This window comes from Oryctolagus cuniculus, chromosome 21 (genome assembly GCF_964237555.1).
Source record: "Oryctolagus cuniculus chromosome 21, mOryCun1.1, whole genome shotgun sequence".
In the NCBI taxonomy this organism is placed as follows: Eukaryota; Metazoa; Chordata; class Mammalia; order Lagomorpha; family Leporidae; genus Oryctolagus; species Oryctolagus cuniculus.
Genome location: NC_091452.1, coordinates 27,306,907 through 27,332,649, shown reverse-complemented (window position 1 = coordinate 27,332,649; position 25,743 = coordinate 27,306,907). Strand labels below are relative to the sequence as shown.

Sequence of the window (25,743 nt, the reverse complement as noted above, 5' to 3'; positions counted from 1 at the left end):
AATTCAGACTCGAGTGATGCTCACTTGTATTCTGTTTTTTTTTTTTTTTTTTTGCATCAGTTTAGATGTTTAAAGCAGCAGCCTTTTCTTCAAAGCAGCTTAATCCAGAAAATTAAAAAAAAGTTTACCCAAATTTATTGGCAGACTCTTCGATCATTTCCCGCAGGTTCTCCTTCAAGGAGACGTCCATGGACTGAAACTTCTGCTTCACCTGCTTCAGAGGAAGACTGCAAAGAGCAAGCCCACACGCTGGTCAGGCTGTGGCAGCCGTCAGCAGCTGGGCGGGAAGGGAGACGCTGCCGCTCACAGGGGCGGTGGGGGGGGCGGGCCCAGGGGGGATGTCCAGGGCGGTGGGGCGGGCCCAGGGATGTCCAGGGCGGTGGGGCGGGCCCAGGGGGGTGTCCAGGGCGGTGGGGCGGGCCAGGGGGGATGTCCAGGGCGGTGGGGTGGGCCCAGGGGGGATGTCCAGGGCGGTGGGGGCGGGTCCAGGGGGGGTGTCCAGGGCGGTGGGGCGGGCCGGGGGGGTGTCCAGGGCGGTGGGGCGGGCCAGGGGGGATGTCCTCAGTGTGCGTTCAGGCGACGTGCCGGGTGCCGGAGGTGCGGAACTGACAGGTGCAGCTGCCGGCCGAGGCTGCCACTCACCCCATGTCTGCGAGGAACTCCTGCAGCTTCTTCTGCCCGTGCACAGACCAGAGCTTGAACCTGGCTGCGGTGTAGCTCGTGTTGCACAGGCTGTCGTGCAGGGACCAGTGCTGGTAGAGTGCCAGGCGGAGGCTGGGCCCAAGGTCAAGGAGCACACGAGGAACCCCGAGCTGCACGGTGACCCTTGGCCTCGGCAGTGCAGAGCTACTCCGTGGGACCCTGCCTGGACCTGTGCAGCCCGGGAAGGGGGCCTGTGTGGACCAGCACGGCTTGGAGCTCTTGGAACTGCCGAGTTCAACCTGATCTGTATGGGGAGCCTGTGCGTGGTGGGGGTGCACGTGATCCCCCCTTTGACAGGGAAACTGAGGCATGGGGGTGCTGCAGAGTTGTGTACTGCCGTCACTGAGTGGTCAGGTGGGTGGGTGAGCATCACCAGAGTGGCTGTCACCCTGTTCTGCCCTGCCTGCTTCCTCCCTGCCCCCCAAGCCGCCTGCCAGGATCTGCCCAGAGCGGCCCACACTCACCCCTTGGTGGGCTGAATCTTTCACGGTGTAGATGCAGCCCCTCAACGACACGTCACCCCCACTCAGACCAGCCCTGCCCACTCCCTGCCAAAGCTCCTCTGGACACCGGGTGTGTCTGTGCCGCCACCCCTCTCTCTTAGCTCACAGGCCCCAGGGCGGCCATCTACCCTGCCTCCACTCTTAGGGGCTTCCCACACAACCCAGACACACAGCTCTGGGACTGGCAATCCACGGGGGGAACCCGGGCCAGGGCTCCAGAGGAGGACAAAGCCAGCAGCACCCACCGAGCACAATCAGAGACAAGGGTGCTGCTTGCACCCCGCAGGCCCCGAGGCCAGGATACTCGTACTCGAAGGAGATGCGCGTGCAGTCCACAGAGAGGGTGTTCTCCTCGTCTTCGTTTCGGTGGTTGTGCCGGGACACGTGGCGCTGCAGGACGCCGACGTCCGTCACATACTTCATTCTGCAAAGTGCCACAGGCCGAGGCTGGCTTGTGACAAGCCGTGCTTGTCCACACAGGCCCCATAACCTGGCTGTAGGGTCCAGACAAGTCCCCACCCAGCAAGGAAGGGTACCACAGGGGTAGCTCTGCACTGCCAAGGTCAAGGGTCACCAGGCACTTGCCTTCCCACAGCAGCCATCAGCGCAGGGAGGGGCAGACTCTGCTGTCCTTACCCACAGACCCCTGTCCCTACTATCCGCTGGCCTCCGGGAGCCAGCCGGGCCCCATCAGCCCACGTGGTCAAGCGGACAGACCTCAGCAGTGACGGGCACCCACCCCCCTCACCCACGGTGGCTCGGCTGGCCTGGGACCCAGTGGGAAGTAGTTACTGGGCCCCAAAGCACCGTGAAGCTGGAGCTTTCGGTAGCGTTCAAAGACCTGGACACACACAGGGGAGTCCCTAAGTGGAGGCAGCATACAGGGCTGTGGCCAGGCAACAGCTCTGGGACACGTGCATGGGCCCCTGGCTCCGGAGGGCCAGCGCCTCAGGTTGGAGGTCCCTGTGGACCCTCTCAGATGTCCTGCCTGACAACTGTCACCTCATTGCGAGGGGGATGGGAGAAGAACCATCCATCCCAGGGCAGCCTTGTGGCTGGGGTCGGAGGTCAGGTGAGGGCTCCACAGCAGCCCTCACACAACCCTACCCGGCTGCCGCTTGCCTCTGAGGCCAACTCCCACTCGCTGGCAGGGCACCGAGGGCCTTTGCTGGGACACCTCCCCCATCATGCCTGAGCCAGCCCTGCGCCAACAGACTGTGAGACCGAGCGCCTTCCTTTGCTCGCTGGCTCCACCTGGTGGACACATAGGGGTAGAGGACGAGGCCAGCCCAGGGCGCGGTAATCCCTATGGGGAGGTCCTGATACTAAGCCCTTCCTGGGTGACAAAGGCCCAGCCCAAGGTGGAGGGCCAGCCCCTCACTCATTCTCTACAGGACCCCAGGGTGAAGCTGTCCCCACGTCTCCACTGCAACCTCATGACATAGGGCCAACCCTGGAAAGCGAGACAACCCGTCCTTACTGTGTGATCTTGTCCTGCACCCACTGGTCCGTGAGTCCCACGATGGCCCACCTGGAAGGAGAGGAGAAGGCAATAGAACCTGGCCCAGGCTCAGCGGGCTCTGGGGTATGCAGTGAGGTGGCAGGACGGGATGGGGGGCCCAAGCTCTACCCTCCAAGAGCATCGTGCCAGTGTGGTCAGACCCTGGCCTGCTCTCCCTTGAGGTTGACAAACTCAAGGCAGGAAAACCTCAGGACAGGGAAGGCAGCTGTGACGCAAGCCCACACTCCTGGCGGCTCCCATGCTGCTGCCTCTGCCCTTGTCCTGCACCCCCCGGCCGACAGCAAGTGGAGCCAGTGTGCTCCAGCAGCAGAGGCCTGCATAGGCGGCTAGTGCCTGGCACGCTGCTTCACCCGAGACACTCGTATCACCCGCCCCACAGCACAGCCAAACCCTACTCCTAGCCATGTCTTCTTGTCCTGCAGTGTCAGATGGTGGGAAAGGGCCCGGTGTCGTGGCCTAGAAGGTTAAGCCTCCATCTACAGCACCAGCATCTCATATGGACGCCAGTTTGAGTCCTGGCTGCTCCACTTCCGATCCAGCTCCCTGCTAATGCACCTGGGAAAGCAGTGGAAGATGGCCCACATGCTTGGGCCACTGCCACTCACATGGGAGACCTGGAAGGAACTCCTGGCCCCTGGCGGGGAAGTACAGTAATAGCTTTTAGGCCTCCCGAGAACCTTCAAAGATCCTGTCCCCAGACTCATCATTTATTGACCAGGTCAGCCCTCCACCAGAGGGATCCAGGGGCAGGCCTGCGCACAGTGGTTAAGTTGTCACTTCAGATGCCTACGTCCCATTCAGGAGTGCCTGGTTTGAGGCTGTTCTGTTTCCAAGCCAGCTTCCTGCTGATGAGCACCCTGGGAGGCAGAAATGATGACTCAAGTTCTTAGGTCCCTGCCACCCACATGAGACCTGGACTGAGTTCCATGCTCCTGCTATTGTGGGCATTTGGGGGACGTGAACCAGCAGATGGAACATCTCCCTCTGGCTACATCTTTCTCAAATAAAATATAAATAATTTTTAAAGATTGATCTTATTTTTTATTTGAAAGACAGAGAGAGAGAGGGAGACAGATATCTTCCATCCACTGGTTCACTCCCCAAATGGTCACAACACTCAGGGCTTGGCCAACCTGAAGGCAGGAGCTTGGAACTAATTCCAGGTCTCCCACATGGGTGGCCGAGGCCCAAGCACTTGGGCTATCCTCCGCTGCTTTCCCAGGTACATTAGCAGGAAGCTGGATCAGAAGTGGAGCAGCTGGGACTCAAACTTGTGCTCACATGGGAAGCTGGTGTTGCAGGCAGTGGCTTAACCTGCTGTGCTACAATACTGGCCCTATAAATAAATTAAAAAAAAAAAAAAAAAAAAAAAGAGGGAATGGGGACCAGTACTACGGCGCAGCAGTTTAAAGCCCTGATCTGCAGTGCCAGCATCCCATATGGGTATCAGTTAAGTCCCAGCTGCTCCATTTCTGATCCAGCTCTCCACTAATGTGCTGGGGAAAGCAGCAGAGGATGGCCCAAGTGCTTCAGCCCCTGCAAGCATGTGGGATACCTGGAAGAAGCTCCTGGTTCCTGATTTCAAATCAGCTCAGCTGTGGGCAGTGCAGCCATCTGGGGAGTGAACCAGCAGATGGAAGATCTCTCTGTTTCTATCTCTCTCTGTAATTCTGTCTTCCAAATGAATAAAATAAATCTTTTTTTTTTTTTTTTTTTGACAGGCAGAGTGGACAGTGAGAGAGAGACAGAGAGAAAGGTCTTCCTTTGCCGTTGGTTCACCCTCCAATGGCCGCCGCGGCTGGGGCACCACGCTGATCCGATGGCAGGAGCCAGGTGCTTCTCCTGGTCTCCCATGGGGTGCAGGGCCCAAGCACTTGGGCCATCCTCCACTGCACTCCCGGGCCACAGCAGAGAGCTGGCCTGGAAGAGGGGCAACCTGGACAGAATCTGGCACCCCGACCGGGACTAGAACCTGGTGTGCTGGCGCCGCAAGGCGGAGGATTAACCTAGTGAGCCGCGGCGCCGGCCATAAATCTTTTTTTAAAAACTTATTTATTTATTTGAAAGTCACAATTACACAGAGAGAAAAGGAGAGGCAGAGAGAGAGGTCTTCCATCTGTTGGTTCACTTCCCAATTGGCTGCAGCGGCAGGAGCTGTGCCAATCCAAAGCCAGGAGCCAGGAGCTTCTTCAGGGTCTCCCAGGTGGGTGCAGAGGCCCAAGGGTTTGGGCCATCTTCTATTGCTTTCCCAGGCCACAGCAGAGAGCTGGATTAGAAGTGGAGCAGCCGGTCTCGAACTGGCACCCCAGACACTGCAGGCAGCAGCTTTACCAGCTACACCACAATGCCAGCCCCAAAAAAGAGAGCTGGGCCCTAGGTGAGACCTGTCGTCCCAGGTGTACCATCTGTTGGTCTCTGGCCACTGTCCTTTAAGACCTTGCTCTGGGCTCATGGCTGAGAACAGCAGAGGATGCTCCACCCAGAAAGAGGCAGGGAGGCCATGGTTCTCCTGGCGGGGGGGGGGGGGGGGAGACAGGGTGTCTGGACACCACAATCAAGTCCCTCAGGGCAGTGCGCTCTGCAGGGACCTCCTTGGAAAATGCTACTCTGGGGCCGGCGCTGCAGCTCAATAGGCTAATCTTCCGCCTGCGGCACTGGCATAGTGGGTTCTAGTCCTGGTCGGGGCGCCGGATTCTGTCCCGGTTGCCCCTCTTCCAGGCCAGCTCTCTGCTGTGGCCCAGGAGTGCAGTGGAGGATGGCCCAAGTGCTTGGGCCCTGCACCCCATGGGAGACCAGGAGAAGCACCTGGCTCCTGCCTTGGGATCATCGTGGTGCGCCGGCCGCAGCGCGCCAGCTGCAGTGGCCATTGGAGGGCGAACCAACAGCAAATGGAAGACCTTTTTCTCTGTCTGTCAAAAAAATAAAAGAAAAGAAAAAGAAAATGCCACTCTGGGTGTCTCCCCAGACAGACCCTGCTTCCTGCTGATCTTCCCACGCTGGCACTTTGTGTCATGTGACTTTCCACGTGTTCTCGTGTGACGTGTGGAGTTTTCTGGCAGTGCCACTGAACTGAGAGGCTCACAGTGGGGTGGACTTGTCAAGGGCACCACTGAGCACACAGTAGGCCCTCACTAAAAGCAGCCGCACCCCAAGTGCTTATGAGCTGCATCGCGCTGCAGGATCCCGGGTCTAGGCGTGGGGATTACTAGTCCGTGCCACAGGGGAGCAAGGCGGTCGAGGACCTGGAGCCTGGCGCCAGCTTGCAGTCCAGGGATGAGAGCTGAGGGCTGGCAGGCTGGCATGAGGGTGATAAGAGCATCCCTGGGTCCACATGGCACCAGGCCCCCGCTGTCCTGAGGCCCGACTCAATGCAGGCCCTTAAAATCCCATCCATGGCAGTCAGAGCAGAATGGGCCTTGGCAGTACTAGAGAACCAGGACCCCCAGTGCAGGGCGAGGCGGTAGAGCCAGGCCAGACCCACACTTTCCTCACTTAGACTGAATATTTCATTTCTATAGCAAAGGTCTCCTGGTCCACGTCCAGGGGGCCTCGCCTGCAGCCTGCACAGCAAACTCAAGAGGCAGGGAGGGGCCAGTGCTGTGGCGTAGGAGGCTAAATGGCCTGCAGTGCCGGCATCCCATATGGGCACTGGTTCAAGTCCCAGTGGCTCCTCTTCTGATCCAGCTCTCTGCTGTGGCCTGGGAAAGCAGTGGAAGATGGCCCAAGTCCTTGGGCCCCTGCACCCGCATGGGAGACCAGGAAGAAGCTCCTGGCTCCTGGCTTTGGATCAGTGCAGCTCTGGCCATTGGGGCCATCTGGAACTAGCGGACGGAAGACCTCTCTGTCTCTTCCTCTCTCTGTGACTCTACCTCTCAAATAAATAAATTAAATTAAAAAAAAAAAAAAAAAAAAAAAAAGAGGCAGGACTCAAATGTACCAAGCACAGGGCTGCGCCCCAGTCTCACCCTCCCCGCCCTTGAACAGTCTCACTGCTGGGAAGAAGAGCAGAGTCACGCACGTTCCCACAAACGGGCAACTGCTTGCCGTGGACGAGAGTCGGCGCCCACGGGGAGTCTGGGGTGTTGCAGGGGGCTACGTACCACAACATGTCGTTCAGGTCCTTGGACATCATCCACGCCAGGTCAAACATCACCATGGCCGACTGCAAGGAAGCAGAGAAGCCTGAGGACAAAGGGAGCCGAGCTCGTGAAGGAAGCAGCAGTGCAGCGGGGCCAGACCTGAGCCAGCAGGAGGCCCTGGCTGAGCCCCTCAGGTGCAGGGTTGGCCTGGCTAAGGCATACAAGTGAGTTCCTGCCCAACGTGTGGAACAAGCGTACACTAAACCAGGGAGAGAGGGGGGCCGGCGCTGTGGCAAGCCTCCGCCTGCGGCGCCGACACCCCATATGGGCACCATTTCTAGTCCCAGCTGCTTCTCTTCCGATCCAGCTCTCTGCTATGGTCTGGGAAGGCAGTGGAGGATGGCCCATGTCCTTGGGCCCCTGCACCCACGTGGGAGACCCAGAAGAAGTTCCTGCCTTTGGATTTGCTCAGCTCCGGCCATTACAGCCATCTAGGAAGTGAACCAGCGGATGCAAGACCTTTCTGTCTGTCTCTTCCTCTTTCTGTCTGTAACTCTACCTCTCAAATAAATAAATAAAACATCTTTAAAAAAATTTTTAAAAAGAGCAAGCTTAGCGCCCCCTTTTTCTCTGCTCCCTGTTTGAGATGTACCCACTTGTTCCTCTACGCACGCCCACTGTAATTCTGCTTTCCACAGTTCGGGCCTCACTAGGGGCGGAATCAGGGCCCCCACCCCAACCCGACCAGATCTTGGACTTTAAGCTAAATAAACGCCAGGCTGAGCTTCCTCCAGGGGCGGCATTTCCAAGGGAAGTGGCCACATATCCCGAGAGCGACAAGCCTCTCTCTGAGGCAGGTTAACACTGCCTAGAATGTTCCATTCTCCAGGGCTGAGCAGAAGGGACGGAAGGATGATCTCTCAAGGACGAGGGATGTTGGAAAAGGCCGTGCTCAGCGTCTCCAGGCCCCGTAGCCAATTCTAAGACTAAATGCAGGATGTTTTACTGGGAAGGAGCTGTCTCCAGCTCCTCTAGGCCCTACGCTCTGCTCCACGCTAATGCAGGTTTGCCACACTAATTCTGCTCTGTAGGTTATGGACGGGTTATATTTCTCTACGGAGCAGGAGGTGAAGGAGGAAGAGGAGCTGTTGTTTAAGGCTCAGAGGGGCTGCACCATCTGTCCAAGGTCACATTGAGGAAGGCTGGGGAGCTCAGTTCCAAACCAGCCTTTTGTGTGTTTCCAAACCCGTGCTCCAGGGGCTGGTGTCATGGCGTAGCATGGTAAGCTGCTGCTTGCAATGCCTGCACCTCCTATGGGAGTGGTGGCTCTGCTTCTGATCCAGCCTCCTGCTAATGCGCCTGGGAAAGCAGCAGAGCATGGCCCAAGTCCTGCTACCCATGTGAAAGACCTGGATGGAGTTCCAGGCTCCTGGCTTTGGCCTGGCCCAGCCCTGGCTGTTGTGGCCATTTGGGGAAGTGAACCAGCAGATGGGAGATTCTCTGTGTCACTCTGCCTTTCAAATAAATAAATCTTCAAATAATGGAATTATAAAAGCCCAGGCTCCATTCTTCTGCTCTGGGAGAGGGACGCCCGCAGAGGAACCACACCTGTTCGTACTTACTGAAGTCCCGTGATACTCGTACTGCTCGTAGTCAAAGAGGATGTCTCTCCTGGAACGACACAAAACGTAGGTCTTGGACAGGTGCCAAACATTGGCGAAAACATGACAATCAGACAGTGACCACAGAAATGCCAACGAAATCACTTACTTTTTTTTTGTTTTAGCAGAATATTTATAAGGGCACTTCACAAAGCTCGTGGAAACACAGATTTAAAAGGAAGTTTAGAGTGTGGCATTTAGCACAGCAGTCAGGATGCTACTCGGGAAGCCGGCATTCCATGGAAGGGAGCCTAGGTTGGAGCTGAGCTCTGCTTCCGATCCCAGCTTCCTGCTAACTCACGTCCTGGGAGGCCACAGTGACCACTCAAGTACTTGGGTCTCTGCCTCCCACATGGGAGACCTGGACTGAGTTTCAGGTTCCTGGCTTTGGCCTGGCCTGGTACCAGCTGTTGTGGGCATTTTGGGGGAGTGAACCACAGGATGGAGGATCTCTGTATGTCTGTCTGTTTCTCTCTCTCTCTGCCTCCACAATAACTAAGAAATAAATTTAAAGGGGCTGGTGCTGTGGCACAGCAGGTTAAAGCCCTGGCCTGAAGCGCCAGCATCCCATATGGGTGCCGGTTCTAGTCCTGGCTGCTCCTCTTCCGATCCAGTTCTCTGCTATGGCCTGGGATAGCAGTGGAGGATGGCCCAAGTCCTTGGGCCCCGGCACCCAAGTGGGAGACCCGGAGGAGGCTCCTGGCTTCGGATCGGCGTAGCTCCGGCCATTGCGGCCATCTGGGGAGTGAACCAGCGGATGGAGGACCTTTCTGTCTCTGTCTCTCTCTGTAACTCTGTCTTTCAAATAAATAAAATAAATCTTAAAAAAAAATAAACTTAAAAATGTTTAGAAGGCTGGCATTGTGGTACAACAGGTTGAATAATGTTGGCAGTGCAGTATATTGACATGGTGGATCAAGCCCTGGTGGCTCCACCTCCAATCCAGCTCCCTGCTAATGTACCCAGGAAAGCAGCAGGTGATGGTCCAAGTACATGGGCCCCTGCTACTCCCATGGGAGTCCCAGAGGAGTTCCAGGCGCCTGGCTTTGGCCTGGCCCAGACTGGGCCATTGATGCCATTTGGGAAGTAAAACAGAGGATAGAAGGTCTCTTTCCCTTTCTGTCTCTTCCCATCTCTCTCTCTCTCTCTTTTTTCCCCCAAAGATTCATTTATTTATTTATTTGGAAGTCAGAGTTACAAAGAGATAGGTCTTCTATCTGCTGGTTCACTCCCAGTTGGCTGCAACATCTGGAGCTGCACCAATCTGAAGCCAGGAGCCAGGAGCTTCTTCCGGGTCTCCCACACGGGTACAGAGACCCAAGGACTTGGGTCACCTTTGGCTGCTTTCCCAGGCCATAGCAGAGAGCTGGATCGAAAGTGGAGCAGCCGGGACTTGAATTGGCACCCACATGGGGTGGCACTGCAGGCAGCGGTTTTACCCACTATGCTATAGCACCAGCCCCTCTTATCTCTCTTGGAAATAAACAAATAAAAAAATTTTTTTTTTTTGAGAGGCAGAGTGGACAGTGAGAGAGAGACAGAGAGAAAGGTCTTCCTTTGCCGTTGGTTCACCCTCCAGTGGCTGCTGTGGCCGGTGTACCGCGCTGATCCGAAGGCAGGAGCCAGGTACTTATCCTGGTCTCCCATGGGGTGCAGGGCCCAAGCACTTGGGCCATCCTCCACTGCACTCCCTGGCCACAGCAGAGAGCTGGCCTGGAAGAGGGGCAACCGGGACAGAATCTGGCGCCCCGACTGGGACTAGAACCCGGTGTGCTGGCGCCGCAAGGCGGAGGATTAGCCTAGTGAGCCACGGCGCTGGCCAAATTAATTATCTTTTTTTAAAAAAGATAAGCTTAAGGGCAGGCATTTGGCCTGGCATTTAACATGCTCACCTCTCACAGTAGAATACCTGAGTTCAATCCTCACCTCTGGCTCAATTCCCGCTTCCCGCTAATACAAACCTTGGGAAGCAGCAGTGATGGCTAAAGTAATTGGGACCTTGCCACCCATGTGGGAGACCTGGATTGTGTTCCTGTCTCCTGGTTTCAGCCTCAACTCCTTCCCTCTCACCACTGGATGGGGTCTCTCTCTGTCTCTCAAATAGATGGATAAATAAAGGTTTACTTTGGTGCAAATATATTCTGAAATCCATGCATAATTTTTTTTATAAAACACATTTTCCATGTACTCTTTCTTTAAAAAAATTATTTTATTTATTTGAAAGAAAGGCAGAGTAACAGAGAGAAAAACAAAAAGAAAGAGATTGGAGCCAGTGCTGTGGCATAGCTGCCAGAATCCCATATGGGCTGAGTTTGAGTCCCAGCTGCTCCACTTCTGATCCAGCTCTCTGCTATGGCCTGGGAAAGCAGTAGAAGATGGCCCACATCCTTGGGCCCCTGCACCCACGTGGGAGACCCAGAGGAAGCTCCTGGCTCCTGATCAGTACAACTCTAGCCATTGCAGCCATCTGGAGAGTAAGCCAGCGGATGGAAAACCTCTCTCTCTCTCTCTCTGCCTCTCCTTCTGTCTCTGTGTAACTCTGACTTTCAAATAAATAAATCTTAAAAAAAAAAAAAAAAAAAAAGGAAAGAGATCTTTATCCTCTGGGTTAATCTCTGAAGGTTCAATGGCCAGGGCTGGGCCAGGTAGAAGCCAGGAGCCTGGAACTCCACCTGGGTCTTCCACCTGGGTGGTAGGAGCTCAAGGACTTGGGCCATATCTGCTGCCTTCCCAGGCACGTTAGCTGGGACATGGATCAGAAGTGGAGCTCGGGACTCAGAATCAGCACTCCAAATGGGATGATGGCATCAAATGCAGCTGCTTGACTCACTGCACCACAGCAATGGCCCCTTCTGTGTACTTCGAGAAAACTTCTAATACACAAACACTACAACATTCTTTTGTGGGGTTGGCGCTACGGTGTAGCCGGTGAAACCGCCGCCTGCAGTGCCGGCATCCCATATGGGTGCCAGTTCAAGTCTCAGCTGCTCCCCTTCCGATCCAGCTCTCTGCTATGGCCTGGGAAAGCAATAGAGGATGGCCCACCTTGCACCTGCGTGGGAGACCTGGGAGAAGCTCTTGGCTTTGGATCAGCCCAGCTCTGGTCACTGTGGCCATCTGGGGAGTGAACCAGCAGATGGAAGACTCCTCTCTTTCTGCCTCTCTATCTTTCAAATAAAGAAATCTTTAAAAAAAAAAAAACCATATTTTTTGCATCAAAATAAACTTATATTTTAATTCTACTTTCCATGAACTTTTTGAAGTACCCTTCTACATACAACACTAGGAAAAAGGCAGTAAAATACATAGTCCCCAAATCCTACTTCAAAGTGTCAAGCAAGATCAAACTTATAAAGTTATTCCCTGCAGCCTTAAGTGTAATGGCAAAATACTGGAAGTTACCCACAGTTCAGAAAGAAGGGAAATCGACAATTAAATACTGCACAGTTTTGAAAAGGCCATTCAGAACCATCTCAAACGGTTGTATTAAGTAGAAAAATATGGGGGTGGTGCTATGGCATAGAGGGTAAAGCCACCATCTGTAGAGTCAGCATCCCATATGGACACTGGTTCAAGTCCTGGCAGTTCCACTTCCAATCCAGCTCCCTGCTAATACACCTGAGAAGAGTAGTAGAAGATGGCCCATGTACATGGGACCTTGCACCCATGTGGGAGACCCAGATGAAACTCCTGGCTCCCGGATTTGGCCTTGCTCAGCTCTGGCCATTGCAGCCATCTGGGAGGGAACCAGCGGATGGAAGATCCATCTCTCCCTCTCTCTCTGTAACTCTGCCTTTCAGGTAAATAAATAAATCTTAAAAAAGTCAAAAAATGCAAAAACTAGATGCACATTCTGATTATGTAAAATATACCCGAGTATGCATAAGACATGAAGAGAAACCCAAACCCAGAATCTCTTTGAATTAGTAGTAAGATTGTGGATTACTTTCAGGTGCCTTTCCTCACACCTTCTGAGATGGTTTGACACTGTCCTCACCCACGGGGGTGGCCCTCTCTCCCAGACCAGCCAGCAGAACTCTTGACCTAAGCCGGCACAAAAGAAACACCGGCTGGACAGCCCACCACGTCCTTCAAGGATGAGTCCACAAAGAAGCCCCCGGAACCCACTCAAATATGCGGCCGTATGTGCCCCTCAAGCTAGAATTTCCCATATTTTCATCTTAAAGCACTTCGATTACTTCACATTAGCAACAGGAAGAATTACAGATAACTCAGCTCCTTCTTTATATTTTTAAATTTATTTTATTTAAGAGTTACAGACAGTGAGAGAGAGAGAGACAGAGAGAAAGGTCTTCCCTCCGTTGGTTCACTCCCCAAACGGCCACAACGGCCGGAGCTAAGCCGATCCGAAGCCAGGAGCCAGGAGTTTCCTCTGGGTCTCCCACGTGGGCGCAGGGGCCCAAGGACCTGAGCCATCCTCTTCTGCCTTTCCAGGCCACAGCAGAGAGCCAGACCAGAAGAGGATCAGCCGGGACTAGAACTGGCGCCCACATGGGACGCCGACGCTGCAGATGGAGGACGAACCTACTGTGCCATGGTGCTGGCCCCTGTATTTTTTTCTATTAAAACTTTTTTGCCGGCGCAGTGACTCAATAGGCTAATCCTTGGCCTTGCAGTGCCGGCACACCGGGTTCTAGTCCCAGTCAGGGTGCCGGATTCTGTCCCGGTTGCCCCTCTTCCAGGCCAGCTCTCTGCTGTGGCCCAGGAGTGCAGTGGAGGATGGCCCAAGTGCTTGGGCCCTGCACCCCATGGGAGACCAGGAGAAGCACCTGGCTCCTGGCTTTGGATCAGCGTGGTGGCCATTGGAGGGTGAACCAACGGCAAAGGAAGACCTTTCTCTCTTTCTCTCTCACTGTCCTCTCTGCCTGTCAAAAAAATAAAAAATAAAAAAATAAGAAAAAAACTAAACATTTTCACAGGAGCCAGCATTGTGGCACAGCAGGTAAGGCCACCACCTGTGACGTTGTCATCCAATGTGAGTGCCAGTTCAAGTCCTGCCTGTTCCACTCCCAATCTATCTCCTTTCTAATGACCTGGGAAAAGCAGCAGCAGATGGCTGAACTGCCAGCCACGTGGGAGACCCCGATGAAGCGCCTGGCTCCTGGCTTCGGCCTGCCCCAGCACTGGCCATTGTGGCCATGTGGGGAGAGGAACCACTGGATGGAAGACCTCTTTCTCTCTCTGTCTCCCTCTCTTTCTGCAATTTTGCTTTTCAAAATGAATAAATAAGTCTTAAAAAAAATGTTACACAATTGGCATACATTTCACTTTTGAAGAATTAGATGGAAGCATCTCTATCTGCAGAAGTCGGTCAACACAGAGCCAGGGTCACTGTCACTCACACACGGAGACTGGGGCCAGGCTTGTCGCTCATGGGACCAGAGGGCAACAGAGAGGGTGACCCAAGCTCTTCTCAAGGCGGGGGCCACTCGCTCACTCCTGGAGCTGCTAGCCCTGAAGGTCGGAGCTACATGCATTATTCTAAGACGAGAAAACAGAGACAGGCAGCGCCCAGGGGTAGAGACAGGTGTTGGTGGCATCACAGGGCACAGGGAGAGCTACGGTGGGGAAGACTCACCTCCGGGCCTCCCATTCTCTCCGCTGCCTCCTCTTCAGGGTCCGCTCCAATATCTCCTGAGACAGGCACAAAGACAAGCAAAGGTCAAGCAAACACTTCAGGAAGTCTCCCCACAGCCTGAGGGAACTCTGCCTGGGCAGAAGCCAGTGGGCTCGGACCCGTGTCCTGGGTGCACCTGCTCCTGGAGAATGAGCTGAAGCAGGGGGACGGCCAGGCCCCTAGCTGGCCCCCGGGCACCAGGGACACGGTGGACAAAGGCATAGAGTGGTCCCGGGCACCTGCTCTAGGCCAGACTCAGTGTTACAGCCATCCAGCGGTCCAGTACCCATGGGACCCCGATAGACCCCGCTGCCGGGGACCTGCCTCCCCACTGGAATTAACGACAGCTAGTTTCTTACATTCTGCCATGTGCTGGCAGCTGTTCTAATTTTACAGCCAAGGGCACCGGTGTTGTGGTTTAGCATCGTAGGCCGCCACCTGCAATGCGCGCATCCCGTAAGGGCGCTGGCTCATGTCCCAGCTGCTCCACTTCCTATCCAGCTCCCTGCTATGGCCTGGGGAAAGCAGCAGAAGATGGCCCAAGTGCATCGGCCCCTGCTATGCACGTGGCAGACCCGGAAGAAATTCTTGGCTTCCGCCTGGCCCAGCCCTGGCCATTGCGGCCATTTGGAGAGTAAACCAGCAGTTGGAAGATCTCTCTCTCTCCCTCTCGGTAACTCTTTCAAATAAATAAATAAATCTTTCTTAAAAATTTTACAAGCAAAAAAAAAATCTCATTAAGTTTTCACCACAAAGGCATGGTGGTAGCATGACAGTTTTTAAAACCCATGGTCCGGGCCGGCGCTGCAGCTCACTAGGCTAATCCTCAGCCTTGCGGCGCCGGCACACCGGGTTCTAGTCCCGGTCAGGGTGCCGGATTCTGTCCCGGTTGCCCCTCTTCCAGGCCAGGTCTCTGCTGTGACCCGGGAGTGCAGTGGAGGATGGCCCAAGTGCTTGGGCCCTGCACCCCATGGGAGACCAGGATAAGTACCTGGCTCCTACCATCGGATCAGCGCAGTGCTCCGGCCATTGGAGGGTGAACCAACGGCAAAGGAAGACCTTTCTCTCTGTCTCTCTCTCACTGTCCACTCTGCCTGTCAAAAAAAAAAAAAAAAAAAAAAAAGTCCTTGGGGCTGGTGCTGTGCCGTAGCGGGTTAAGCTGCCACCTGCAACATCGCTATCCCATATGGGCGCTGGTTCAAGTCCTGGCTCCTTCACTTCTGATCTAGCTTCTCTGCTGTGGCCTGAGAAAGCAGTAGAGGATGGCCCAAGTCCTTGGGCCCCTACAGCCACATGGGAGACCCGGAAGAAGCTCCTGGCTTCGGATTGGCCCAACCTTGGCTGTTGCGGCCTTTTAGGGTATGGACCAGCAGATGGAAGACCTTTCTCTCTCTATCTTCCCACCTCTCTGTAACTCTGCCTTCCAAACAAATAAATAAATCCTTAAAGGTAATAATAATAAAAAAAATTAGAAACCCATAGTCCTGAGACTTTGGCTTCTGGGAAGGTGGAGCAGATTATGGTTTTTCTATGCTAAACGGAACTAAAACCTGGACGCCACAGGTAAAAGCTCTGAAACACGGAGATGAAGGCAGACCAGGCAGGGACTGGTGGTATGGAATTACCTGTTTGGCTCACAGATCCCAGATTTGGAGCTGAAGTAGCTGACAATCTGGAAACACTCACAGGAACAAGACAAAAACTCCCCAGTGAAACCTACCTACCCTTCACTGGAACACCTTGCATGGCAGGAGACTTTTAGGCAAAAAACCCTCCACAGCAGCCAGTACTACCCAAGACAGCCCCTTTCTTCCCCTGCAGAGGAGAAGGGGAGCCTGAGACTGCTGCTCCTGTGAGGTTGTACCAAGCAACCCGACCCCTCAGCCAGGGTCCGGGGGGACACAGGAGCCAGGGAGGGAGTCACAGGTTGGTAACAAGCCTAGAGCCCCCCTCCCACCCAGAGTGTGGGCAGAGCATGGAGGTTCACTTATCACCCCCATCCCCGGCAGGAAGGCAGCCTGGGGGTATCAGAGGAGACAAAGCAGGGAGCCTGAACCTTTACTGTCCAGTGCGAACAAACAGCCACAACTGTCAGGGGTTAACAGAGGTCAGTGGGGGGCCTGAACTTTTTTTTGTTTATTTGTTTCTAAGATTTATTTTATTTATTTGAGAGACAGAGTTACAGAGAGAAGCAGAGACAGAGAGAGTGGTGTTACATCTGCTGGTTCACTCCCTAAATGGTGGCAACGACTGGAACCAGGCCAGCCTGAAGCCAGGAGCCAGAAGCTTCCTCCGGATTTTCCACAAGGGTGCAGGGGCCCAAGCACTTGGGCCATCCTCTGCGGCTTTCCCAGGTGCATTTGCAAGGAGCTGGATTGGAAGTGGAGCAACCAAGACTCGAACTGTGTTCATATGACATGCTAGTGCTACAGGCTGGGGTTTAACCTGCTGTGCCACAGTGCCGGCCCCCAAACTTTTTCTTTTAAAAAGATTTTTTTCTTATTTGAAAGGCAGAGTTACAGAGAGAAGAGAAGAGACACAGAGAGAAGAGACAGAGAGATTTTTCCATCCACTGGTTCACACCCCAAATGGCTGCAAAGGCTGGAGCTGGGCCAATTCAAAGCCAGGAGCTTCTTCCGGGTCTCCCATGTGGGTACAGGGGCCCAAGCACTTAGGCCATCTTCCACTGCTTTCCCAGGCCATAAGCAGAGAGCTGGATTGGAAGAAGAGCAGCTGGGACACAAACCGGTGCCCATATGGGATGCTGGCAGGGCAGGCAGAGGCTTAACCTACTGTACCACAGTGCCAGCCCCACTGCTCCACTTCTAATCCAGTCCCTGGCTGCTGTGACATTTGGGGAGTAAATCAGAAGATCTTGGTCTCTCTCTCTCTGTCTATCAAATAAATAAGTAAATCTGAGAAAGAAAAAAAAATGGAAGAATAAAAGAAAAATGATGGGTTAAGTTGACGACTCCAACTTTGGCATTCCTCGAGTGCCAGTTTATATTCGGCTGCTCCACTTCTGATCCAGCTCCCTGTTAACGTGCCTGAGAAAGCAAAAGATGCCCCGAGTGCTTGGGCCCCTGCTACCCATGTGGGAGACCTGGATGGAGTTCCACGCTCCTGGCTTTGGCCTGGCCTAGCCCTGGCCATTGCAGCCACTTGGGGAGTGAACCAGTGAATCGAAGATCTCACTCACTCACTCTGCCTTTCAAATAAATAAATAAACCTTTTTTTTTTAAAGCAGCAAATGGAAGAAATTAACATCATTAATTAAAAGTACGTAATTGACATTCCCAGATCAGTCTAACCAAGAGCAGAACAGCGGCCGGTGCTGTGGCGTAGCAGGTAAGGCTGCTGCCTGCAGTGCTGGCATCCCATGTGGGTGCCGGTTTGAGTCCTGGCTAATCCACTTCCAATCCAGCCACTTCCGATCCAGCTCTCTGCTGTGGGATGGGAAAGCAGTGGAAGATGGCCCAAGTGCTTAGACCCCTGCACCTCCATGGGAGACCCAGAAGAGGCTCCTGGCTTTGGATCAGTGCAGCTCTAGCTGTTGTGGCCACCTGGGGAGTGAGCTGGCAGATGGAAGACCTCTCTCTCCCTCTGACTCTCTAATAAATAAATAAATCTTAAAAAAAAAAAAAAAGGCATAAAAGTGGACTGGCCTCCAGTGTCATTAAAAACAAAAGGTGAGGTACTGTTTCAGATTAAAAGCCAAGGTGGTGGTGGGGGGGCAGGGCTGAGGCACAGCGGGTAAAGCCGCCGCTTGCAGTGCCAGCATCCCATATGGGCGCAGGTTCAAGTCCTGGCTGCTCCACTTCTGACCCAGCTCTCTGCTACGGCCTGGGAAAGCAGTGGAAGATGGCCCAAGTCCTTGGGCCCCTGCACCTTCGTGGGAAACCTGGAAGAAGCTCCTGGTTCCTGGCTTTGGATCGGTGCAGCTCCAGCAGTTGCAGCCAATTGGGGAGTGAACTAGTGGATGGAAGCCCCCCCCCCCCTCGCCTGCCGCCTCTCCTTTTATCTCTGTGTAATTCTGACTTTCAAATAAAGAAATAAATCTTGAAAAAAAAAAAAAAAAAAAAAAGAATAAAAGCCAAGGGGGCGGGGCTGGTGCTGTGGTATAGCAGGTAAAGCTGCTGCCTGCAGTGCCCACATCCCATATGGGCACCAGTTCAAGTCCCAGCTGCTCCATTTCCAAACCAGCTCCCTGCTGATGACCTGGGAAAGCAGTGGAAGATGGCCCAAGTGCCCACTTGGGGGACCCAGAAGAAGATTCTGGCTTCAGATCGACCCAGCTCCCACCATTGCGGCCATTTGGGGAGCGAACCAGCAAATGGAAGACCTTTCTCTCTGTCTCTTCCTCTCTCTGTAACGAAACCTGGATGGAGTTCCTGTCTCCGGCCTGGCCCAGCCGCAGCTGTTGTGGACATCTGGAGAGTGAATGAGCAGATAGGAGCTCTCTGTCACTGTTGTCTTTCAAACATATAAAGATAAATATAAAAAGATAAAACTGAAGAGAGAGGTGGGTGTTTGGGGTAGGGATTAAGTAGCTGTTTGGGATGCCCAATCCCATAGGAATGCCTAGTTTCTCTGCTTCGGGTTCTAACTGCTTGTTAATGAGTACTCTGGGAGGCCACGGCGATGGCTCAGCCAAATGTCCACGCCCGATAGGAAATCTTGAAGTACCTTTACATTTGTTTGTTAGAGGGAATAATTCCAAAACTCTCATCTATAGAACATAAACATGGGGCCAGCACTGTGGCATAATGAATGGGTAAAGTCTCCGATTTATTTTATTTATTTGAAAGGCAGAATTACAGAGAGAGAGGGAGCGAGGGAGAGAAGGGGAGAGAGAGGGAGAGAAGGGGAGAGAGAGGGAGAGAGAGAGAGAAGGGGAGAGAGAGAGAGAGAGAGAGCAAGCTATGTTTCATCCACAGGTTCACTCCCCAAACGGCCACAACGGCCAGACCAAAGCCAGGAGCCAGGAGCTTCCTCCAGGTTTCCCACGTGGGTGCAGGGGCCCAAGCACCTGGGCCATCTTCCACTGTCTTCCCAGGCCACAGCAGAGAGCTGGATCAGAAGTGGAGCAGTCGGTACTTGAACCAGCGCCCATATGGGATGCTGGCACCACCGGTGGCAGCTTAACTCACTACAACACACTGCTGGCCCCAAAAAAGTACATCTTAAAAACAAACACAAAAGAGCTGGCTCAAAGAAAATCTGAGTGGGTCTCGAGTTCTCCTGTGGGACTACCTGAAACTCTAGAGAAAGGGGCAAGGACATGTCCAGCTTTTAAGGATTCGGCCCCTTTCCTAGATGGAGTGTCCCAAGTACAGCTCAAAGGGGCTTTTCCGAAGCACAATCCTTGGAAACCTCAGGCCAAGGGCAAGGAAAGATCTCTTGCTTGCCGTAGCTTTTCTTTTTCTTTATCCATTAGAGACAGAGAGCACTCATTGACTGTTTTACTCCCCACAGGCTCACATCAGCCAGGACTGGGCCAGGCCAATGCCTGAAGCCAGGACCCCACTCCAGGTCTCCCATGTGGGCGGCAGGGACACAATCACTTGAGCTGTCACCTGCTGCTTCCCAGGATCCACTTGAGCAGGAAGCTGGAGCAAGAAGCGGAGCCAGGACTCAAACCCAGGTACTCCAACGTGGGATGCAGTCGTCTTACGCATTAGGCCAAACGCCCACCCCCAAGGGAAGACGCTAAAACATTCCAGAGGCGAATTCCAGGTTGAATGCCAAGGATCACGAGCCGGGGGTGGGGCAGCAGCTCCTACGCCGGGAATACTGAACGCAGGGATAACCACAGCCCAACACACCAGAGGAAAAGCCACCTCCCACCTGTAACTTTGCATCTGACGGAAGCCATAGCAACTGGGCAAGTCTGAGACAGATGTCAAGCCCCAGGGGGCTAAGCAGCTGAGGCGTGGGGCCCACGCAGCACACCGAGGCCACAGACTCACATCACTTCTCTGCCTGCACAGTGAACGACGCTGGAGGGGAGCGGACAAGTAAGGGGATCTTTATGCTGTGTATTGCTTCTCTCTATCCCTTAAAAAAAATGCTTACTGGTTAGCTGCTAGAGTTTGGATACCAGTTTGGAAGCTGAATGACCCCTCAAAAGCCCATATGTTAAAGGCCTGGTTCCCCAAGTTCCTATGTTCACAGCACCAAGAGGAAACAAACTCAATCCAGTTCCGATGTCTGAAAGGGGGGGCCTTTGGGACATGACCCCGTTGGACTGCGTCATTAGGGTGCAGGCCCCATAAGTAAACCCCGGTGGCCCCGTAAGGGGTCGTATAGCACAGACGCCACTCTCCCGAGGGCCGCCGTGGGACTGCGCCCGCAGCAAAACCTTTGCTGGAGGTGGAACCTCTGAAACCACGAGCCAAAAGAAACCTCTCCTTCCTGAGTAGCTTATGGCAGATAGTCCTCGTGGTAACCACAGCCGGCTAAAACGCTGGCCACACAGCTCAGCCTTCCTAAGTTTCATTTCATTGAGCGGAACCCTACCATACAGGAAAGGAAGCCACAGAGAGGTCCCGTAACCTACCTGGGCCACACAGCAAGGGGGCAGCAGTCAGCACCCATGCCTGCTAACTCAGGCCACTTCCCACTGTCCTGCTACCCTGCTCTGCCTGAGCCCAGCAGGTGCCGAGGCTGACCTCTGACCTCTGGGACTGCAGGTTCCTCCAGGATGTCAGGAGGGGGCCTAACACACCTCCTCTAACCGTGTGCGCTTCCCGGAAGGCTCTGACCCATCATCATCTTCACTGCCACTTCCCGAATGCTCTTCGTCCTCTTCTTCATCGCAAAAGATTTCGTCGTAGGCAGGAACCTCCAGGTCGTCATCTTGTTTGACGAGTAATTTGATCTGTTTAAAACAAAAAGCAGTCAGATCTCTCCTCCTCTTCCCTGCACGGAAAACTCTTCACCACAGTATGTTTTTCTCCTGCAGAATCTTATCTCGTCCCAACAAGCTGATCACCTACGTTTTCTTTCTTTTTTTCTTAAAGATTTTTATGTATTTATTTGAACGGTACAGTTATAGACAGAGAGAGGGAGAGAGAGAACTCTTCAACTGCTGGTTCACTCCCCAAATGGCCGCAACGGCCAAAGCTTGGGCTGATCCCACACTAGGAGCCAGGAGCTTCTTCCGGGTCTCCCACACGGGTGCAGGGGCTCAAGGACTTGGACCATCCTCTACTGCTTTCCCAGGCCACAGCAGGGAGCTGGATTGGAAGAGGAGCAGCCGGAACTTGAACCGGCTCCCGAATGGGATGCCAGTGCAGCAGGCAGAGGTTTAGCCTACTAGGCCACAGCGCTGGCCCCAGACCTGCTACGTTTTCTATGCATATGAACAGCCTCCTGTTGGAGAAGAAGCCACACTTCCCAGGCATTTTATTGTCTTGGTTACTGCTCAGTGTGGTGCCTGGAGTTGTACCATACAGTTTGTGTAAATTATGAAAAACCTACAAACAGTGCTTTGAGCAGCATCTAGGGGCCTGCCCTCAACGTGGCCTCTGACCAGAGAAACAGCTGCCATGGTTTGCCTACAATTTGTTCCCCAAGCTTCCGGCATGGTGCTTGGGGGTGTGGGGGCCCAGTAGTGATTAGGCCACAGGGGTTTCTCCCTCATGGATGGGTCAGGTCTCATAGGAGTGGATGGGTTCCCACAAGAAGAGGTCATTATCAAGGAGTCTGGAGGCCTGGGTTCCCTCTTTGGCTTTCTCTTCCACCACGTGACACCTCTCTGTCTCGTACATGAGCCCTGCCCTGTGGCGCCACGCACCCTGGGCCCTCATGAGAATGAAGTAGATGTCCCTGCTGGACGCGGGAGTCTCCAGGCCTGTGAACTGAACCGACCTCTCTCTTCCGTAAGCACCCAGCCTCCGAAGTTTTGTTGGAGCCACAGAAAATGGACTGAGACAGAGGTCAGCCCCTGAGTGAACACACAACTCCTGTTGTCGGAAAGCGATGGCGCGCTGATTTTGCTCTGGGAGAGGCTCCTCCTCGTGAGCGCTTCAGTGGGTGGGAGAAGCTCGAGTCAGAGAATGCCTGGGCGGCTGCTCAGGGCCAGGCCGCAAACTTGCTGCCTGGTGTTTTAGAGTTACGTGCGGTCGAGCCCTTTTAGATTCTAGGCAAGCAAATTCTAGAAATGCGTTTGCAGCATCTCCAAGGGCAAGGTGCCGTGCCTGTCAGCACGGATAGGAAAGACCAAATTTTGGTGCTAAAGTGGCTCCCAAACTGGGGAGTCGGATGCATGCCTTGCCAAGAATGCTAGGTGAAACGTAGTGCGTGGTGCCAAAAGGCACAGCCGGGCGAGGCGGAGAGCACAGGAGCGGAGAGGCCCCCAAGCCTAGGTACCTGGGTGGTGTTGTACACATTCACCACGTTCACGGGTCTGTGGGTGTCGCACACGAAGAACACAGAGTCCTCGTCAGGCTGCAGGATGTCCAGCAGGTCTACGTTAGCTCCGCAGTTTATGAGAATAAAATAACGGAACTGAAAGAAGAAAAGACCATGCGAAGTCACTGCACGGAGGAGGCCCCTTCCCCCTCCCCGCCCCAGGCCTGAGTCCTCCTGCTGAGAACATGCTGAGCCCCGAGACGTGGCAAGCTCCAGACGGCCAGGGGCTCCCAAAATGGCCCTGACCGGCTTGTGCTAAGTGATTTAACGTTCACTGTGCTGCTTCCATCACAACAGGGGAGGCGGGCCTCGGGCTCAGTGAGTGTGAGTCTCATGCCAGGGTCAATAAGACAATGAGCAGCCAGCGCTTGTGCGTAGCGGGTAAAGCTGCCACCTGCAGTGCCAGCATCCCACAGGGGTGATGGTTCGAGTCCTGGCTACTCCACTTCCGATCCAGCTCCCTGCTAATGCACCTGGGAAAGCAGTGGAAGATGGCCCAAGTCCTTGGGCTCCTACACCAGTGTGGGAGACCAGGAAGAAGCACTTGGCTCCTGGTTTCCGATTGGTGCAGCTCTGACCGTTGCGGCAAGGAACTCCCGGCAAAGATTTATCTCTGCCAAGAGAGTTGCAGGGATGAACGGGAGCCAGTTCCACACCCCATCCCTCCCCGTGGAGTCCACAAGGTCCTCTGTCATTTGGCGCCATGCAGAAGTAGGAGAGGTGCTGGCTTCTACTGTTTTAAATTCTGGAGAGAACCGAGCAGGAGTCTCGCCTAATGGCTAAGACGTCTACAAGCCACATCGAGCAGCTGGGTTTGATTTCCGGCTCTGGCTCCCAATTTCAGCTTCGTGGTAATGCAGACCTTGGGATGCAGCAGGGGGAGACTTGGAATGGAGTTCCCAGCTTTTAGCTCCAGCACTGGCTACTGTCAGAGTTACGGGGGGTGGGGGTGGGAGACAGAGAGAAAGAGGGATCTTCCATCCACTGGTTCACTCCCCAGATGGCCACAATGGCCAGTGCTGAGCCAGGAGCTTCATCCAGGCCTCCTATATGGATGGCAAGGATCCAAACACTTGGGCCATCTTCCACTGTTCTTCCCAGGCCATGAGCAGGGAGTTGAATCGGAAGTGGAAAAGCTGGGACACGAACCAGCGCTCACATGCCTGGATTTCAAGCTAGAAACTGAGATCCATTGTCTTGAAGGGGTAACAAGATAATAATGTACTCTAACATAATTTTAACAAGACTTTAAAAAAAAGATTTATTTATTTATTTGAAAGGCAGAGCGACACAGAGAGAGGGAGGGGCAGACAGAAATCTTCCATGCACTGGTTCACTCCCCAAATGCCCTCAACCCAGGCTAAAGCCAGGAGCGAGAAACTCCACCTTCCACTTTGGTGGCAGGGACCCAAACGCCTGGGCCAACACCTGCTGTTTCCCAGGTGCATTAGCAGGGAAGTGTATGGGAAGTGGAGCAGCTATGCAGCTACCGTATGAAGCAGCACTCTGATATGGGATGTAGGCATCCCCCCTTGCCACAATGCCAGCCCCCTCAACTATACTGCATTGCCAAACTGCGAGCCCCCCTGGGCTGGCACTGTGGCGTAGTGGGTTAATCCTCTGCCTTTGGTGCCGGCATCCCATGTGGGTGCTGGTTCAAGTCCTGGCTGCTCCACTTCTGATCCAGCTCTCTGCTAATGTGCCTGGGAAAGCAGTACAAGATGGCCCAAGTCCTTGGGTCCCTGCACCTGCGTGGGAGACCTGGAGGAAGCTCCTGGCTCCTGGTTTTGGACTGGGCCAGCTCTGGCCGTTGCAGCCATTTGGGGAGTGAACCAGTGGACAGAAGACCTTTCTCCCTGTCTCTCCCTCTTTCTGTCTGTAACTCTGCCACTCAAATAAATCTTTAAGCAAAAAACTGCAAGCCCCTTACGATCAAATTTCTGCCCGACCAGTGCCTAATTACTGTGACGTGTCTGTTTCCTACCTGCTCTTTGTGCTCAAGGAACGCAGTTTCGAGTTCTTGCCACCCAGAGACCGGGACCAGCGTGTACTGCACGTGATCGCACTGGAACAGGGCCTGCAGAGAGAGGGGAAAGGGGGGCTTTCAAAGCTTGTCTCGCTCAGGATGGCCACCGTTTCCCTCCAAACGCGCTGCCACAAGACTAGATGGGCTGAGACACCAAGGGTGTGGCCATCAGGTAGGCAAAGCTTTAATGGGAGGAGCCATGGGGGGGGGGGGTATGAGCTTTCTAGCAACCGGGTTGAATTTCCGGGAAAAAAAAAATTTGTTTCTTCAAAGTCAAAACTTGGAGGAGAAAAGTTGATCCTGCTTCTGGGTCTCCTGAGAGGGGCTGACCCAAGCTCAGTGACAACCGCGCCATATTCGAATATTGAGCTAAGGATCTTCCCTCTGAGACCGGGGCCCTTGCGCTCCCAGCCCCTCTGACGTCACCACCAACGCCCTCAGGCCACTGCAGGCTCCAGCGTCTTCCAGACGCAACCATCTGCTAGGGTACTGCCACAATAAGGACCCCTCGGAGCCGCCCTCCTCTCCGACCCCCGGCTCCCGCCCTCCCAGGGTCCGCGGGGCTCACCTGGAGGATCTTGCAAGCGCACAGGGCGTCCACGTCCGAGGCTACGAAGAGAAGGACCCTCTGCCGGGGGTTGGGAGGAGGGAGAAGGCAGGCTGAGCGCGGGGATCGGACCCCGCCACCCCCCACCCTCCCGGCCACCCACGACCCGCTCCTTCCCAGCCCTTCCTCCCCTGACGAGGCCCCGGCTGAGACCCGGACTGAAAGTCACCTGGCTCTGGACCAGCTCATAGAACTCCCTGCGAAAGTCGGACACAAACATAGCCACGGCCGCTGGGCACCCTGAGCTCGGGTGAGCTGCGGAGAGCCCCGCCTTCAGTCAAGACTCCCGCCAAATCGCGGCTCCTCCGATTGGCTCAAATCCTTCAACCAATTGCTATCTGGTTCCCAGCTCTTCTTCGTTCTGATTGGTCAGTATTGGGGGCGGGCACTAGCGCTCCGAGTTCACGACTGGAGAAGGCCGGCCCACTCTCCCAACCCCACAAAGCGGCAGTCAACTCTGAAGCAGGGCTCTGAGGCAAACACAGTGGTCCCCTCCATTTACCCAGAAACCCCGACGCTTAGTGGACATCTTTACTGTGGGCAGAGAAGCCTACCGTCTCCCACTGGGAACTCCAGGAAAAATTTACCTC

General features: G+C 54.3%; 1 protein-coding gene across 1 annotated transcript in view; it reads right to left on the bottom strand.

Annotated features, from left to right (window-relative positions):
* CDC45 (cell division cycle 45) overlaps nt 1–25,649 on the bottom strand; it is a 37,187-nt gene extending 11,538 nt beyond the window's left edge. Inside the window, exons 1-12 of the mRNA XM_070065872.1 lie at nt 25,323–25,649; nt 25,115–25,174; nt 24,505–24,597; nt 22,479–22,616; nt 20,833–20,985; nt 14,067–14,122; nt 8,429–8,477; nt 6,828–6,889; nt 2,686–2,736; nt 1,510–1,629; nt 643–774; nt 129–227 (exon numbers count right to left, since the gene is read on the bottom strand). Of these exons, the coding sequence (XP_069921973.1) occupies nt 129–227; nt 643–774; nt 1,510–1,629; nt 2,686–2,736; nt 6,828–6,889; nt 8,429–8,477; nt 14,067–14,122; nt 20,833–20,985; nt 22,479–22,616; nt 24,505–24,597; nt 25,115–25,174; nt 25,323–25,373 (1,064 nt within the window). The 5' untranslated portion in view covers nt 25,374–25,649. The remainder of the gene's footprint in view (nt 1–128; nt 228–642; nt 775–1,509; nt 1,630–2,685; nt 2,737–6,827; nt 6,890–8,428; nt 8,478–14,066; nt 14,123–20,832; nt 20,986–22,478; nt 22,617–24,504; nt 24,598–25,114; nt 25,175–25,322) is intronic.
* Between the last annotated feature and the right edge of the window lie 94 nt (nt 25,650–25,743).